Source organism: Gossypium hirsutum, chromosome D06, assembly GCF_007990345.1.
Source record: "Gossypium hirsutum isolate 1008001.06 chromosome D06, Gossypium_hirsutum_v2.1, whole genome shotgun sequence".
NCBI lineage: Eukaryota > Viridiplantae > Streptophyta > Magnoliopsida > Malvales > Malvaceae > Gossypium > Gossypium hirsutum.
This window is the reverse complement of record NC_053442.1, coordinates 66409988-66429849: the sequence shown is the minus strand read 5'-3', so window position 1 is coordinate 66429849 and position 19862 is coordinate 66409988. Positions and strand designations below refer to the sequence as shown.

At 29.8% G+C, this 19862-nt stretch overlaps 2 protein-coding genes across 2 annotated transcripts; both read left to right on the top strand.

Moving 5' to 3' along the window:
• The first annotated feature begins 7058 nt into the window (after nt 1-7058).
• On the top strand, nt 7059-9882 carry LOC107963727 (uncharacterized). The gene is made up of 2 exons (XM_016900177.2): nt 7059-7444; nt 9196-9882. The coding sequence occupies exons 1-2, from the start codon at nt 7117-7119 to the stop codon at nt 9537-9539; spliced, it is 672 nt and encodes a 223-aa protein (XP_016755666.1). The 5' UTR covers nt 7059-7116; the 3' UTR covers nt 9540-9882.
• Nucleotides 9883-14677: 4795 nt separating this feature from the next.
• Nucleotides 14678-19121, top strand: LOC107887493 (SNF1-related protein kinase regulatory subunit beta-2). Its single transcript, XM_016811754.2, has 4 exons — nt 14678-15324; nt 17296-17474; nt 17579-17741; nt 18588-19121. The coding sequence occupies exons 1-4, from the start codon at nt 15160-15162 to the stop codon at nt 18912-18914; spliced, it is 834 nt and encodes a 277-aa protein (XP_016667243.2). The 5' UTR covers nt 14678-15159; the 3' UTR covers nt 18915-19121.
• Nucleotides 19122-19862: the final 741 nt, after the last annotated feature.

Sequence of the window (19862 nt, the reverse complement as noted above, 5' to 3'; positions counted from 1 at the left end):
AAAAATCATTTTAAATAAATTTTCGTTATTAATTTTATTAATAAATAATCAAACTTCGTTGCCTAGATCAATTATGAAAATTTCTCGAAAATAATATTTGAAAAAAATAATTTTTAAAAAAATATTTTACACTGGAAAAATAATATAAATGAAAAAAAATACATAAAAATGAACCATGTTGCTACTGCGTTTCAATCAATCCATTAGAATAAATAAATATTAATAGCAAAATAAATTGGCAATACATTCGCTTTACTCTTTCCATCAAATTAAATAAATATTAATGGCAAAATAAAGCTGCGATGCTGTTTTTCTTTTCTTAATTTGATTTTTTTAATATAAATAAAATTTCGAGCATCCTTAATTTATAAATAAATTTATTTATGAATTATTTATTTTTTTATTTATTTACAATATAGATTTTTAATATTTATATTTTATTATTTTATATCTAAATAATAATAAATATATTTATTGGTGTTTGTTTATTGTTGAACATGTGTGAGTATTATAGTTGACAAACATAATGTTTAATATTTGTAAACATGTTGAATATGTTTCATTTAATTTAAATGAATAACTACAAGCATACATAATTTTAAATAAATAATAATAATAATATTTTTTAAAATTAAATAGATGAATATATATACAAAGGTTAAATCGTTTAAGCTCGTATTCGAGTTAACATCCATCTCGAAATAAATTACAATGTAAAACTCAATACAAATATGGAACAAATAAATAAAAAAATAGTTAATTGTATCAGATATTCTCAAATTATGATCTTTATTTTAAATTGGTCCTCAAATTAACAATATTATATCAATTAGGTCATTTTGTTATTAAAACAGTTAATTTAACCGTTACATGACACATTAAACCTTGTGTAGCTAAATTAAAAATGAAAATTTTTAATAAAAATAGAACATTGCCGCATTACCTTTAAAAGTAAAAAAACTAAAACTATAAAAATAAAATAGTGAAAGATAAAATTTCTGTAAAAGTTTCGAAAACCTTAAAATTATAATTAATTTATTCTTTGATCTCACGTACAATAACTATTTTACCAATTTTTTGAATAAATATGTCAAACTTGTAACACCCCTTACCCGAGACCGTTTCCGGAGTCGAGCACGAGGCATTACTTAGCTTATCTTACCAATTCGGAGCAAATCTGTCTAATCGCGCAGCAGTTACTAAATTAATTATAACTTGAGCTACAGAACTTGAAATTTAATCCCGTAAATTTACCCTGAAACTAGACTCATATATCTACTCACCATAAAATTTTTAGAATTTTTGGTTCAGCAAATTAGTACAGTTTATTAGTTAAAGTCTCCCCTGTGTCACCACCAGACTGCCCTGACCTTTAGTCACTAAAAATAAGTTTTCTCACTATAGGATTTTCATATGAAGTTCTTACTTGTTTCTATAGAAAATAGACTCATTAAGGAATCTAAGAATGTAAATTTCAACTCATAACCATTTTTGTACAATTTGTAATTATTTTCTAAACTCAGAACAGGGGACTCCAAAAAACAGTTCTGACCCTATCTTACTAAAATTCACATATCTTAAAATATAAATTTCTTTTTTTTCTACACCGTTATTTTTCCATGAAAATAGACTCAACAAGCTTTAATTTCATATATCATTCACCCTCTAATTCATTTTATACTATCCTGGGTGATTTTTCAAATTCGCGTCACTGTGCTACCTGAATTCTGTTTCTTTGCAAAATTTTATCTTTTCATGATTTCCATGCATAATTTATCACCTAATCTTTCATAACAACAAACACCTTCATCCTTAATCATTTTAATAACCATACATCATCAAATACTTACACATCACTCATTAGCAAAATCATCACTACAAACATACAAAATAACTAAATCCCTATACATGCCATAACTTAAACGTGTTTCGATATAAAATACCGAGCAGTTGTAGTTGATAGTGTGGACGATCTCCGACTTCTTTAGGATCCTTGAAGTAGCTTTGCAATACTATAAGAGAAAGAGAAATAAAATAAGTAAGCATAAAGCTTAGTAAGTTTACTAGCAAATAAATAATAATATTTAACTTAAATAATTAAACTCAATGTCTATATCTCTAGTTTACTCTTTAGTTAATCTCATACTAGTTCTCTTACTTGTTTACTTAGAATATTTGTGTGCATAACTTACTCAATCCTTGCTGCATCGTTGAACATTAATTGATAGTATAATAAGTTCTTAAGTCTTACAACTTACCTGAGCTTGCCATTTATGCTTTAAACTGAACTTTCATGAACATGATTCGTTTACAAGCCCGTTGAACTACATGGGAATAATAAGGATACTCGGGTCTCTTCTGATAATAACATGCCAAAGCCATGTCCCAGACATGGTCTTACATGGGATGTTCTCGTGATGGTGCCCATGCCATGTCCCAGACATGGTCTTATAGGGGACCTCTCATCTCGGTGCCAACGCCATGTCCCAGACATGGTCTTACATGGGACCTCTCGTCTCGGTGCCCATGCCATATCCCAGACATGGTCTTACAGGGGACCTCTCATGATCTTAAGGATGCCAATGCCATGTCCCAGACATGGTCTTACATGGGATCTCTTTACCCAAATGTCATGACATTCGTATCCAGTACCATCCTTATGTATCAACGGGACTTTTAAATTTTAATTCTCTATCATTTCATGCTTGGATCATCATCAAATAAATTCATAAAATAAATTCATAATTGCTGGAAATTAACAGCATTAATAATAAATATTGAAATATTGCATTTATTTACCGTAAACTTACCTCAGTACCAATTATAGCCAAATTCACCAACTTAGTCTTCAACTTTATTCTTCCCTTTGTCTAACCTCGAGTTTCGTACTTCTTGATCTAAAATAGTAAATTTAACTTATTTAATAATCACATTCATCAAAATAGCCCTCGACTCTAACTTTTTCAAAATTACAATTTTGCCCCTAAACTTTTACATAATTACATTTTTGCCCCAAGGCCCGGAAATTAAACTTCATCTCTTATTCTTATGTTTTATAACATTCTGAATATTTTTCCCTTCTAAGGCAACATCAAATTCTAATTTAATCCCTTATCAATACTAATTTTATTTTTGCACTCTAACTCTATATTCTCTCTTAATTCTTACTATAAACTCAGTTTAATTCTTCAATTTCCCCATAAATCCCTAATTTCGGGATTCTTTCAATTTAATCCCTATCGATTCAAAACTTAAATTTTATTTTACAATTACATTCTTTACTAACTTCTAACTTGAAATTAAATCAATTTAACCCCTAACTAAACCTATATATTTTTCTTTCTCAATTCACACCCTTATTCTACCCAATTTCTTGCTAAACTCATATTTAACTATTTAATTTTTATCATGTTTTCATAATTCCGAATTTATTTCAAATTAATCCCTAAAATTCAAAACTTATAGTTTAGTTTACAATTCAATCCTTTATTCAATTCCAATCAAAATTTCTATCAAATACATCCCTAATTTAACAATTTATTCAACATGAACCATGCTTAATAATCTACTAACTTCCAAAATTTCAACTTAAATCAAGTAGTATTTTATTCTAGGATTTCAAAAAAATATCAAAATTAAGAGAAAAGGGGATTAAATTGACTTACCAAATTACTTTGAACCTTAAAACCCCAAATTTCCCTTTTTCTTTTCTTTTCTTTCTTTCTTTCCTTCCTTCCTTCTCTGTTTCGTTTTGCTCTCTGTTTCTTTCTTTCTCCCTTCTCTGTTTTGTTTTGCTCTCTGTTTCTTTTCTTTCTTTCTTTGTCATATATATAATAATATAATAATAATATAATATAATATAATATAATATAATATATTAATAATAATATAATATAAAAACATAATTATTACTTATGCATGTATAATATAATATATATTTTAAATTAAAAATATCTTAGATTTTCTTTTGTTATGCCGCCTCAACTTTAGAAAAAGGCATAATTGCCTATTTGGTCCTTTAACTTTTCTTTAATCTATAATTAAACTTTTATCCTTACTTCAATTTAGTCCTTTTTCATAATTAACTATCAAAGCGTTAAAATTTCTTAACGAAACTTTAATATTATCCTGTTGACACTCCGTAAATATTTTTATAAATATTTACGGCTCAGTTTATAATATCGAGGTCTCGATATCTCGTTTTCGACCCAATTTACCTAATAATTTCTTTTAAATCACAAAATTCACTGATTTAAAAAATATTTCTAAAATCACACTTAACTTATAATTATTAATTAATAAAAATTTTTCTAACTTTTTCATCAATTTTAGTGATCTCAAATCACTATTCTGACACTACTAAAAATTGGGCTGTTACAAAACTGTAGTCTGATTTCTAGTACAGGGCCTTCACAATCCTTGTATCATTTATACATTATCTTAAAATATTAGAAACATAATTAAAGTTGTATTATGGATATATAAGGGTAAAAATACTATGGAGGCTCTTGTATTAGGAGTAAGATTGCATCTTACCACTTTTCTCAAGAAATGGATAATTTCATCCCTGTACGTTAAATAAAAAAGCAAGTTGATCTTTTTATTAAAAACTTCATTCATTTCTATTGTTCAAAAATGGTCCATATGTGTCATAATGAAGTACAATTGCACACCACGCGTAACTTTCTGGTTATCATGTTAGTCATACCAGTTTTAAACAGTAGAAATAAATGAATTTTTAACAGAAAGTACCGGTTTGCTAATTGGTTAAACGTACAAGGACTAACTCATAATACAAGAGCCTCCATAATACTTTTATCAAAAAAGTTATTGGTTAAATTATAAGTCAGAAAATAAATTTATACATCATCCTTGTTCTTTTTGACACTTCAACACACTCGAACATATATCCTCCTGCATTGATAACAATACCTATACCAATCAAACTGAGACTCAATCAACAATATATATATGTTAAATACTCTAAAAGCATAATTAAATTACAATAAAGAGTAATGTAATAGAAAATAGAAAATAGGGCAACCAATCTTTCTCTAATGCAGATAATATGTCAGGTTACCAACTCCATCTCATGTTTTATACACTTCACCTTACCCTCTTTTTCACGATTTCGCAATTCCCTAAATTCCCACTTTTAGATATATATATTTAAATAATACATTAGCAATCCCCTAAGTAAGAGCTAATGTGGCAACTAAGTTGTGACAAACCTATTTAATTAATTAAAAAATACTCTTTTTTTTAGGTATCCCGATATATTTATTTGTACGAGCCCAGTAATTAATTTTTCGTATTCTACAAGCCTATTAAAGGGGTAGATGTTGATCACGAGTTTTAAAACTGTTTTATATCAAAGATAAAGATCGAACCCTCGATCATTAGTTAAGATAAGAAAGACCGTTACCATCTCACTTAACTCTCGTGGTTTAAAAAAAATCTCTATGCTTGAAATAGCAAAAAAGAAAAAAAATGTAGATGGGTGATTGTTGGGGCAGGCTTGAATATTATGAACTTGTTCTTCCCGCCCAAGTCTCCTTTTTATAAAAATAATTTAGTTATATATATATATAATCATTCTCTATGAAATTTATATAAAATTTTGATATAAATATAATATCAATTTAGAGTTTTTTTTATATACGAATAAATGTGATTATATTTCGAATCGATCATCCTCTTTGTGTGTCTCTATATATAAAAATATGTGTATATATATATTGATTAAATTAAAAGTTTGGATAAAGGCTTTTAAAAAAAATCTATATTATAGGTCAAATTATGATTTTGTCCTTATATTATATTTAAATTCAGTTTTTAATCCTTCTACTTCAATGTGGTATAATTTGATCCTTCTATTTTTATAATATTATTAATTAGTTCAAACAGTTAAACACCATTAATTATTCCAATTTAAAATTATGATCACTCCCAACATGAAATTAAAAGTAAAAGATTATGTAAGGATGATAGTTGAAATAGCTAATAAAAATGGCAGAATATGATATTAAGTTTCAGGGACCTAATCAAAATTTAAAAAAAATTTAGGAACGGGATTTAATTAAAAATGAGAATGCTTTAAACTTTCAAAACTTTTGGAGGCTTAATTAGAAATTATAAAAATTATAGGGCGCTAGTTAAAATTTTCAATAATTTTTTAAGGAAACCAAGGCCCCCATTGGCTCCAATAATGTTCCGCTCCTAGTCAGCGAAAAAAGGATTAAATCTCAAATATGAACATGAGAAAAGGACCAAAAGCATAATTTGACCTATATTATGTGATAGGAGTAGGCAACCAACCAACAGTTAAACTTCCTTCCGGCCTATACCAACTTTACAGTTGATCTGCCTTTTTTTAAGAAGAAGAAGAAAAAAAAAAGGGTTCCAAATCCAATATCTACGTCTCTCATTTTGACCCACATTTTGTCTTATTTTACCAAAACCACCCTTCTAATTTATCCATTTTATAATCATTGGTAATATGCAGCTAACATTTTTCATCAAAAAACGTTTAATAAATATTCCATAATAAAAATTTAAATATTTGGAGAGTCTAATTTTTTAATATTCCCGAATGCAATTTTATTGTGTTTAATATTTACACCATTTGACCATCCCCCTTCTTGTTTGTACTTTGTAGGTCAACAAATAAGGGCAGTGTCGTAAAAAAGGAAAAGAAAAACAGATTATTGACCCTTAATTAGTATTATATTAATTGTACGAAATATAAAGGTCAAATTCTTCTATTAGACTTTATATTTTGCATAAGTTGTTGATTTAGTACCTATACTTTAATTTGATCAATTTTAGTCTTTTGCTTTTTGAATTGGTCCATGTTTGTCAACCATCGTATGGCATTGAATTTAATAGCTGTCAATTTTTTCAGGACTAAAATTTTAAAATTCTAAAAGTACAGGGACTGAGAATGACCAAATTAAAGTTCAAGGACTAAATCCATAATTTATGCATAGTGCAGGTACTAATAGAACAATTTAACCTAATATAAAACGGCGGCATATTTGGCGCTCTCTCTTTCTATTAATCTGTCATTTGGCCCTGTGCTGAAACACTCGATAGTTTTTTTAAAAACAAAGGTATATGCAGATCAAAATTCAGAGTAAAAGATCGACGATGAGCGGCTTTTGCTCGGCGATGGCAATGACGATGACGATCGTCTTCTTCTTCTTGTTCCTTCAGCAAACTCCATTAATGGCGGTGGCGGCGAAACTCGAAGAAGATCATTTCATCATTAAGAATAAGCCAACGCTGTACGACTTTTCAAGCAGAGATGAGATGGTGCATTTGGCAGGATACGGCGAAGAGAAGCTCTCGACCGTTCTCGTCACCGGAACTGTTCTTTGTGAAGCTTGCCACCAACGCCGCCGCCGCGATCCACAACCTCAACTTCGTTCATGGCCTATATCAGGTATTTTCCATTCCGCCATTTCATATATATATATCATTTATTCTTCATTGTGATTCTCTGGTTTTGATCATCTTGATGCTTGATTTTGTTGTTTGTTGAAAGATATTTAGCGTAGATTAATTCCAAAATCCCAAATCCTTCGTAAATTAATCAATAATATGTTGAATCATGGAATCTTCGTTTCTTTCTAAAACTTCATTATTGTTTGTTTGTATAAACTTAGGATTGCTATATTGCTCCAACACCCTTTGAGTCACCCAATAAAAGTATATATCTTCATTTCCTTAGGTTTCATTCCCTAGGATTTTCGATTTTTTATATTAATATTTTATTTTGAAATTTCTGTCTGAAATTAATTATAGTTACTCTACAACTCATAAAAAAGCTCTCGAATCTACGTCTCCTACATTGATAATAATGTTCATTAAAGTCAAATTTAGGTTGGCACGGGCCTCGACTCCCTAAAATATAAAATTACTATTTAGGCCCTTTAGAAAATTTTAAAATTTTAAATTAATAAAAATAAAATTATTTTTGGTCCCCCTAAAATTACAAAAATTTGATCTAATCTTTTAAAAATTATAAAGATATAGACTATTAAAAATTAAAATTTCATTTCAACCCCTAAAAATATTTTCTTATTTCGCCCTTAATGCTCATGCCGATAGAATTAAGAATCAACCGACTTATATTTAAAAAAAAACAAGATTTATTTTATATCTTTATTGACACCATTAATGATTTCCACCATATGTTTGTTGAGTTGAAAATTATTTCCTTATGATTGCATGTGTTGTGATTTTTAAATGAGAAAATTTAAAATTAAAGAAAACACACACACTAAATTTAGGGTTGCCTTGGACCTAAAACAGAGAAACGTTGATAGTCACATAAAAGAGTTGTTTAAGACGTTGCTTTGTATGTATCATACAAAACTTGCGATTAAAGAAATTTGGACGTCATCGGGTGACAAGTCGCCACAATATTGTTGCAAAATGAAGCAATATGAAATTGAACATTTATCTTTTTTTTAATTTATTTATAATTTATTTATTTATTGGATGTCATCTCAGGTTTAATTACGATAAATATATACTTTAACGTAAAGAAAGTTAGAAATAAAAATTTAATTAATATTTATTGGATTAAATAGTAAAGGGCAATCATTATTTTCTAAATTCATGAAGATATAAACCTCTGGGGTCCACATAAAATGCAATGTCACTGTTAGGCATAATTGCATTAGTCCCCTTTTAATTTAAATTAATTAATGAGGACTAAAATGCATCACACATTTATTGCATGTATTCATTTCTAAAAGAAAAAAAAGTATAGGACAATTTAATTGTATTAATTAGTCCATAAATAATCAAATTGGTATTGATAATAATATACCGTTATTATTTTTCTTGTCTGTGATCAATTATTTGTCAAAGCTCTTACTTTAATTTAAGGTAAAATTGTAATTTTAGTCCTTTTTGTTATGTAAAATGTTAATTGTAATTTATGTACATTAATTTGCTATAATTTAGTTTTTCTATATTTATAATGTTATTAGTTAATCGAAACATTGTTAAGTATTCTCACTAAGGTGCTATCAGCAATTTAATAAGAATAATTAACGGTATTAACAATTTATAGGATAGGACTAAATTATAAACTGTAGCATAGTAAAGAGATCAAAACCATAATTTAACCATCAAAGATAATAAAATTATAGATATATGATCCGTTGTCACCTTTATACACAGGGGCTTTGGTGTCTGTTAAATGTGAAACTCCTTCTAAGACCAAATCAGGTACAACACCAGCTACAACCGATGAATACGGAGATTTCATGATCGATCTTCCATCCCACCTCCACGGAGTTGCCGATTTGCAAAAGATATGTACCGTTAAAGTCATTGGAATACCGAAAGAGTCGATGTGCCGACCCGCGTTCGTGAAGAAACACGAGCACCTGAGACTTTCATCGGTCAGGAACGGAATTCGTACCTACACGGCCGGAAGGATTCGGTTCCAAGACATCATGTCTAAACCTTCAAAATCATGCATCACAAGGGCTACCAATACCAATAAACAAATAGCGTCTTGATTGGGATATGATGTGTGTATGTGTGGATGTATATGGCAATTTTATGGGCTCATTTAGATGGCGCTTCAGTCACATTATTGAGTTTACAAGCTGCATTTAATCATCTCCCTCCATTACATATGTAACAATATATATACATATATATATTGCCATGTATATAACAATGTTTTGTATTGTATCTTGCTTTTGAGCCAAGAGAACCAAATACACTTGCATGTTTTAAACTATTTATTTTCAGGGGTTAAATTGAAAATAACCCAAAACATGATAAACACTCAATGCTCAAAATGGATTTAACATTGGAGTGTTTTTATATTTATTTATTTATTTGTCTTTTAAGGTATTTCTATATTTTGTTTTGTTTAATATAGACTTTGATATATATATTAACATTTTTTTATTTCTTTTTAGAATTTGTGGCCAAAGCATTTACCAGGGCAAACACAAAGGTCAACAGCGACTTTCACCCTTAAAAATGGTAGATTTGTCATTTAGTATCTTAAGATTTCATGAAATCGTATATTACTATAATAGTAACATTGTACTTTGCCCACCAAAATTTATGGTTCCTCTTTAGCCCCTCCTAACTTTTAAAGCAATTTAATGGCTTCACTCTTGAACATTATATCAAGGGTTAATATACTTGTTGATGCATGATATCAACGAGTACGGAGGAGAGAGGTGGTGTCAAGGAAGGCCAGTTCACTCATTCTAGGACCAAATGTCAGAAAAGTAAATGGACTCAATATAAATGCATAATGTATTAAGGTTTTGAGTGGAAAAAAGTACGGATATTTATAGGTAAATAAGAGTTCATATCCAATTATTCCTCTCAATGGGCTTTGAGTGGCCCAAAAAATGGCCCAACTTAATCCCAATTGAGGTAGGGATATAACAATAATCTCCTAATCGAGAGGTAGGTTATAAAGTAACTATACTTCTAGACCATCCGTAAGTTTCCTTAGCAGGTGATAGCTGTCATAGATAAAATAATGGTTGTCGATTTGGAATATACGTGGGCTGTATATTTAAAATTTTAAAATTTTAGTTTTTATTTCCATTATAAAAAAAATAAATTAGATTTCTTTTTCAAAATGTTGATTGTCAAATTTAACTAAAATATAAAAATTAAATTAAAAAAATAAACATTAAATTTGATATTATGTAAATTTTAAAATTCAAATTGAGGCAACCAAAATCCTTTCGAATCTTTCATTTAGGAGAAGAAGCAATAAACCGAAGCATTGTACCAAAATAAGAATGGCTGTTGAAAATGTATAAATTAGCACTGAATTGCTGCTATGACTAGGAAAGGCAACAAATATCATTCAATGCTTTGTTTTATGATGCATAAATGGGGCTTTTCTCCTATGTCATCAGATACGGCTCATGGGGGCTATTTGGGTAGGCCATCTACGTGTTTGATGTATTGTCCCAGAGAGAATTTTCAACCTCATAACATATTAACCTGTAGTAATTTGTAGTACGGGTACCACGCTTGAGCTCGTATAATTGCTTGTCTATTGATGGACCACTTCGTGAAATGGGGCGGCCATTTTGCCGCTTCCTCATTAACGCTAATAGGTCCTTTTCCTATTGGCAGTTGGAGGTGCTCGTGAGCTGAGCAACTAGTCTGACTTGGTTGGCCTGGATACACCTATCATGGATCGAGTTATTTGTTCAATTTTTAAGGTTAGCGCGAAGTTTTGAAAAGGTTTTGACAAAAATATTAAATTCAAAAAATAAGTTTGGATAAAAAAATTAAGTTCATTTAAAATATAGGTTAAGCTCGGGCTTGAACGTTCAAAACCTGAACTCGATCGACCCTTTCTTTTTTTAATTTGTAATGTTTTATATTATGTAATTTATAAAATGTAAAAATTAAATCTACTGCAATGCAAACATTAAAAAATGTTAATATGATTATATATAAAATTTCAATAAATAAAAATATTAAATTAAAAATAGTATAAATGTATTCCTTATTTTTTTCAAAAATAATGTGGGTGGACTTAAAATAGGCTTGGGTTGGTCATTTGCAAATATAGATAGACTTGTGCAAAATTTTAGACTCATATTTCTGGTTGGTTTAACCTTAGATGAATATAAAGTGTGTTCATATCATACTTAAACTCAACCCAAATCCAATCCGGCCTGGCCATGAACAACTTTAGACATTACCCAAATAAAGACCTACCACTTGCTCCCTCGAAGGCTCGAACTGAGTGGATTTTATAGGTGAATATCCCTTGGCCATCAGACCAGATACTCGAGTTCTGCATTTTAATTTGTGTTCTTATTATATTTAATATAAATAATGAATGTACCTAAGAGGTCCCTGTATTATAGAGACTTAATTAAGTTAATCTCACTAATGGGTTAAATCAAACAAGGCGAAATTACTATTTATTGTTTAACGAAATTAATATTTTTAAAATTTTTATAATTTTATAAATAAAAACTTTTGTTTAAAATTAAACTGTAACCGAAAAATAAATAAATTTAAATACATTTTTATATAGTAAATATTAACTCGAGAAATCCAAAAACATTGTTTATCCAATGAAATTGTTTATTATGAAAAAGGAAAGTTAATATTATAAAAAAAAATGAAGTGAAGTGAAAGGTTAGTTTTTATATATAGAAACAATTGAGTTCCTTCAATGTCACGAGGAAACCAATAAAATGTCTAATTATTTATTAATTCCATATTTAGACAAACATTTATCAGCCTTTCATTTTATAGAAAAATTAAAATCTTAATCAATACAATCAATTATTTATTAAACAATTTATAGGGTAAACTGTCAACATAGTCACTTTTGTTTAGTTCGAGTTATATTTTAGTCACTTATGTTATCGTATTGTAACATTTTAGTCATTGAGCCGTTAATTGTCGTTAACGATGTAACTGTAAGCTGACGTGGCACGTTAAATCATCATTTCAAACAAAAATTTTAAGTTAATTTATATAATCAATCCCCATATTTTTTTCGTTTTGAGTGATTTAATTTTGTATTTTATGTTTTTTTAACTTTTTTTTCTCATTATCTTCTGCTTCTCTCTCTGTTTTCCTCATTTCTTCATTTCTTTTAATGTAGTTTTTCTATGTTTTTCATCTGCTAAAACTAGTCCCTATACTTTTTTTTGAACAAATTAATTTTTTCAAGTGAGGCGAGCTTGTTGACTAATTTTAACAAATGAAAAACATAGAAAAATTATGTTAAAATAAATGAAGAAAGGATGAAAACAAAGGGAGAAGCAGAAGAGAATGGGAAAAAAAAGGAAAATTAAAAGAGCATAAAAGAAAAATATTAAATTGGTCAAAAAGAAAAAAAACATAGGGACTAATTGTAGAATTTAACCTAAAATTTTCGTTTGAAATGATGGTTTAACGTGTCACGTTAGCTTACCGTTACACCGTTAATGACAATTAACGGCTCAGTGACTAAAATGTAACATTTCAAACATAAGTGACTAAAATATAACCTGAGCTAAACAAAAGTGACTATTTTGATAGTTTATCCTAATAAATATTTGTTGATTGAGTCACTAGCATGGGTATATGGGTCCGAGTGCGCTGAAACACATTATGTTCTTATTTATGGGTCAGGGATGGGCTATGAGTAATTTTAAACATTATGTCAAAAAGAACAGATATAATTATGACCTGTGAAAGATAAAAATTATGTAATAAATATATTTTAAATGAATATTTGATTGAAATGATAAATTAAATGTTTATATATTTTTTTTGCTCTTCAATGTTACCAAAAAAAAAACATTCCATTTAAATTTTTAGCTTCTTTTAGCACTTGAACTTTGCATTGTTTGTTAAATTACCTCAAAATGGATGAAAAAATTTAATAAATATTTGTTAGCTTTACTGACATGGCATACACAAAAATTGTTATGTGTATAATACATTAGCAATTAATTAATTAGGGTTTGTGTTGCGTTGAAGTGTACAAATATTAAGTTTGATCTTGCGACACTTTACTAGGGGAGTAAATAAACCAGATTCAAACAAACAAAGCTTTGTTCTTGTTCGTTTGTTTATTTTTAAAGTTGTTTATATTCTATTCGTGTTCGATTAATTTTTTAACACAATGTTCGAACTTGGTTCATTTATTGTTTGATATATTCAGGCTCGATTTATTTTACTTCATTTATATATTCGCGAATGTTAAGTGAACATGTTCACAAACAATAAACCAACATAAACAACAAAATAAATAAACTAACTAACTAACTAAGCTTAAATATAAAAATAGAGGAAACATACTATTTAAGTATCATTCATAGAAAAATATTTTGTTTAAATTAATGAGTCTATAAACGAGTTAATAAGCAAACTTGTTTTTGAACATAAATAAACTGAACACATCTCTGTTCAAACTCACTCGTTTAATAGATGAACAAAAATTATTTGTTCATACTCATTTATTTAACTTAATAAACGAATATTATACGAACAATATTGAAACATGTTAGTTTCCATCCCCACCATTTATCCTTTTATAATTTATATGTGAAAAGTATTTATTTTTTAAATATTAAAAAAATTAATTATTTACTGTATAATATATGTAATAATTAAATTTTGAATATTTATTTTAAGGGTTAAATCACAATTTGAGATTTCTTGAATTTTCTTATTTTTTTTACATTGGGTTCTAATTTTTTTTTGGGTCCAAATTAATTGTCAATGGTTTCCACATTGAGTGAGGTCTATCTAGGCACCTATTCCTAAATTAGCGCTTGAATTTTTTTTCCAAGTTAGTCTCTAAATTTGACAATTATTCTCATATTTGAGGCTTAAATTTGTCAATTGTTTTCATATTGGGGCTTGAATTCTAAGTTTTCGAGGACTAACTTGGACAAAAAAAAGTTCAACCCCAATACGAGAATAATTGCTAAGTTTAAGGCCTAACTTCGATAAAAAAAATTCAAACTCTAATATAAGAAAAGTTATTAAGCTCAGGCTTTAAAAATAATTTAACCCTTATTTTAGCAATTGTAAATAATTATTTTTAAAAAATCAGACAAGACTTTTATTTATAAAATATTTTAATATTTTTTAATTTAAGTAAAAAAAAGAAGATATTATATAAAGCAGAGCTCAAAAGTGAAGGAGAAAAGGGTAAGCCAGGCATTAGACATTAAAGCTTTGGGCGATAGAAATCAGAGACAGAACAGGGTGAAAAAAGGGCTCATGTTATTGCCCTAATCTCAACCCCCGAAAAAACCAAATAAAAAACCAAACCAAAACTGAGAAACAAAAGACTTTGTCAAATGATGACGTGACCATCATCCATTCATCCCCCATTCCAGATCCCCACTACTTCATCACCACTCCTAACTCATCGCTCAATTTCTTCTTCTTTTCAAATTTTTTACAAAATTCTCCCAATTCTACATCTGGGTTTTTGTTTTTGAAAGATGGGTATGGGTATCTATTATAATGGGGGAATCATGAATCAATTTTGAGATTCCGTGAGTGGTGGGAATTTGGGTTTTTTTTCTCTGCTTAGTTTATATAAATTTTTTTAGAAGTGATAAATTGATCATCAATAAAGAAACAATAATTAATAGTTTAATACTAATAATTAAAAAAAAAATGGGGAATGTGAATGGAAGAGAAGATGGGAATAATAGCCCATCAGGGATTGAAGAAGAAGAAACAAGGGCTAACAGTGCTCTTGAAGCTATGGCGGCACCTATGGGTCACTCACCTCCACACAGTCCCACATCAACACATTCTCCTCTCATGTTTACTCCTCAGGTACTCAATTACTTTTATTTTCTTACATTTTTCTGCTTGGGATTTTGATTTCGTGGAATATGATTTGATTTTCTTGCATGGGAATCTGGTTTCGAACGCATAATATCAAGATAAAAGAATGATTATGAAAGTGAATTTTTAATTAGTAGTTCATTTGTTTATTGGTTCATAGCTACTAGCAAAACTGTTTTTCCCAATTAATGCGAAGTATCTGTAAATTTTCAATAAATATTGTGAGTTTCTATTTAAAACAATGTAAAGAAAAAAGAAAACTTATAAATGGATCAATGTGTTGTAAATTTAGAGGCTTCAAGATTTTCTTGTAAGTAATGAATCAAAGCTCTTACATTGTAGAATGAGTTTGATTTTGATTCATCATTTTCGCTTAAACTTGAGTATTAAACTTAGAGGTTTAAAAATTTTCATGTAAATAATGAATCAAAGCTCTTACATTGTAGAATGAGTTTGATTTTGATTCATCATTTTCGCTTAAACTTGAATATTTAACTTAGAGGTTTCAAGATTTTCATGTAAACAAGGAATCAAAGCTCTTACATTGTAGAATGAGTTTGATTTTGATTCATCATTTTCGCTTAAACTTGAGTATTTAACTTAGAGGTTTCAAGATTTTTATGTAAATAATTAATCAAAGCTCTTACATTGTAGCAGGAGTTTGTTTTTGATCTGTAATTTTCGCATAAACTCGAGTATTTAACTTAGTGGTTGGTGCCTGATTCAATGAAATTAAAGTTCGCACAATTTGCAAAAAATTATAGTTTAGAAACTATTTTGTATATAGAGTTTTCATTTTTAAGAATACATAGTTTAAATCTTGAGTTTTGGCTTTTTATGTTTCTTCAAGATTCAATGAAATTGGAAAGTCACAAATGAAAATTGGAGACTATTATGTATTAGGGATTCAAGCCTAGTTTGTATTTAATTCCTTTGATAAATTCATGTTTTTTTTTTCGTGTTGCAATTTTGGTGGAAAGTCTTAGTGTGATCCCTTTGTTTATTGGTTAGTTATAATGCTTGTTTCATTTAACTTTTGCAAGAATTTATGTGTATACAAAGGGCCTCGGGTAGAGAGGAAACTTATTATGTGGAAATTGTATGGGTTTAATGTAAATGGCCGTAAAATTTGGTCACCTGATCGAGAATGCTACTGTCTATGCTATCTATGGCAGAAAATGGTATTCATTGATGCATGACGTGTTAATTTTCCTGCTATAGCTTAAAAACTTGTGGTGCATTATGGATAAAATTAACCTAATCTATAGGTTGTCTTCAATGCAGCCTTTATGGGCAGTTTAGGCAGTTCTTAATTTTTTTTTATGTCTTCCATGTCTGTTTTACGGTCTATGTTCCAGGTTCATGGCTGCCTCTCCCAACAATGTTGTCTCCAAAGTTCAAACCTATGTTCACTCTGTATAAGTATAATGTGCCTTACCATTACACCCAACATTTCTTAACATGCAGGCAATAGGGACCTATGTGCGATTTCTTGCAATATCTGCAAATGACCAGCTTTTGTATAATTTAGCTCATAGTTTAGGGCTATGGAATGTTCAAATTTGTCTTTTTGGCGGGACGGGGGAGCTTCTTACCATGTACTACCCCTAATAGTTCTGCAAGACAAGGAATGTTCTTATTAGTCCCTCCAAATGCTTCATAGCCTTCCCACCATTTCTGCATGTAATAATCCCGCATTTCTTTGTCTCGGACTCCTTTATTCTGAGCTCCCCTTTCTATTTCTAAATCCAAAAACCCTTTTCTCCTTGTAATCCAAATCCTGCCCTAAATCTCTTTTAAGCCTAACCCCATACACGTTGCATGGCCAGATTTCTTGAATCTGTTATTTTATTAGATTTCTAGTTTCGGTCTGTTTCAGGATTTTTCTCGTTGTTCATGTGTTGTTGATTTCTCTGAAAAAGCCTACAATTTTGTCCACCGTGTCTTCTTTCAACACAGGTTCCAGTTGTTCCTTTACAAAGACCTGATGAGATGCACGGATCAAGCCCATCGTGGATGCAGTCTGCAATTGGATACGAAGATGGCTGCACCGAGAAGGGAATTCCAACAATGATTACATGGGGCTATGGTGGCAAAGAAGTAGCCGTTGAGGGATCATGGGATAATTGGAAGACAAGGTTCTCGATATTCACTACTTCCCTATGTTTTTTTTATATCGAAAGAAAAATAGTTAGCTCTTTATGAACTGCGACATTTAACACGTGTTTGCTATCTTAATCAGAATCCCTTTGCAGAGATGTGGAAAAGACTTCACTATTATGAAAGTGTTACCATCAGGTGTTTACCAGTATAGGTTCATTGTCGATGGACAATGGAGGTATGCCCCTGACTTGCCATGGGCTCAAGACGGCACAGGCAATGCTAACAACATTTTGGACTTGCAGGTAAATTTATTGTCTTTATCTTGGTATGGTATTCGTAGTTTTAGGATTTCCAACTATTTGTTTTCATTGAATACGAGAGCTTTCTGTAAATATATATCTGTTCCTGTCTTCCATTCTTCTGCTTAGGAATATTCAGCTCGGAATAAATTCATTCCTTGGTGGTATTTCCTATTGATGCATTGTAACACGTACTTGTTTATCAAGCTATCATTGTCGTTACGGTTAATGTTCATGCATTGCTAAGCATCAAAGCATTTTGTTCCTTGTGTGATCTAAAGTGCCGATTTCCACTTGGCTATAGCATCTGGTTTTCGTACTTTCTATTATATTTTGCTATATTCATTGTGAAAGTGGCAAACCGTAGATGCATGGGACTACTACTATGCATTCTTGCTTGTATTACCGTCTTTGGTCAAAGTACTTGAGAGGTCTCTGTATTACAAGGGCTAGATCTAATTAGCCTCTTTATTATTAAATGGATCAATTTAGTCCTTAAATTATTAAAAAGAATGAAATAAGCCCAAATTGTTATTGATTTAACGTTTACTATATAAAAAAATGTCTTGAAATTTGTTTTTTTCAATTGCACTTTAATTTTAAACAAAAGATTTTATTTGCAAAACCATAAAAACTTTAAAAATATTAACTTTTTTAAATGGTAAATATTAACTATATTCTAATTTGGCTTTATTTTATTCTTTTTAATAGTACAAGGATTAAATTGATCCATTTAATAGTAGCGTGACTAATTTGATCAGATCCTTATAATGAAGGGACTTTTAGGTACATTTACCTACCGTCTTCTTTCTCCTTCCCTTCGTCACCTTGTGAATGATAACCCTGCAGGATTATGTTCCGGAAGATATTGAAAGTATATCTAGTTTCGAACCTCCGCTGTCCCCCGAGTCAAGTTACAGTAATTTGCCGCTTGGAGCCGAAGATTTCGCTAAGGAGCCACCACTCGTCCCTCCTCACGTACAACTTCCACTCCTTAATCTACCTGCATCTCACATGGAGATCCCGCCACCTCTGTCGAGACCAAAGCACGTAATCCTCAACCATCTGTACATTCAAAAGGGGAAAAATGGCCAACCTGTGGTGGCACTCGGTTCGACTCATCGATTTCGAGCCAAGTATGTGACTGTGGTGCTGTACAAACCCGTGCAGCGGTAGTATTAGATTGTGTCCCGGTACGGGATCTTTGTAGTCTCGAGTGGATCACATGAATGTGGTTGATATATAGTTATCAGTATAGATGTTGTGCCGTCAACTTTAACTATATATAGCCTAGGTAGGGAGTCGCCATATGAAAACTTCTGAAGATTCTGATCTTTGTTTTTCTCCACGCTTTATATATATAAGTATTTGGTTCCCATGAAATTTATACTAATAATTCTCCTCTTAGGCCAATTTGGTTAAAGAATGAAAGTTTAAAAAGTTGGGTCAAATTATGGTTTTGGTCCCTCTATTAGCTCGAACTTGGGATTTAGTCATTATTTTTTAATTTGGGCAAATTATATTACTAGTCACCTAACTACGGTTTTTTTTTACCCAATTATGAAAAGTTACAAAAGGTTTACTTAATTATTCAATTCTTTTTTTTTCTCACCCATTTATCTTAGATTTATAGGTGTTTCCAACTTTAGGTGATTAAAAAATAAATAAAATTGAATCGTTGAATGATTATTTTATAATTTTTTATGCTTTGGTGACTAAAAAAAACATAGTTGAGTAAACTTTATTATAGCTTACTCTTTTAATTTAAAATATTTGGTCTCTGTACTTTATAATATTATTAGTTAATATAAATAAACATTTAAATTTTTCTCAATTTAGTCTGAATTTTTTTTGTCCAAATCATTAGTGTTGGAATTTTGCAAATCTTCTAAGCTCTGATCCATGTGATTTGTGCCAGTTTGATATTTAGGTGATGGCAGAGTGCCATGTAATCACAACCAAAATTGGAAAAAAAAACTTCAACAAACCTGGATAAAAAAAAGTTTGAGGACTAAGTTGAAAAAAGATACTAAGTTTCAGGGATTAAATGACTTTATCCCAAATATCGCTCTTATCTATTTTGGTTAATTGTGATTAGTTGGAATGGATGATTTTAAGAAAAAA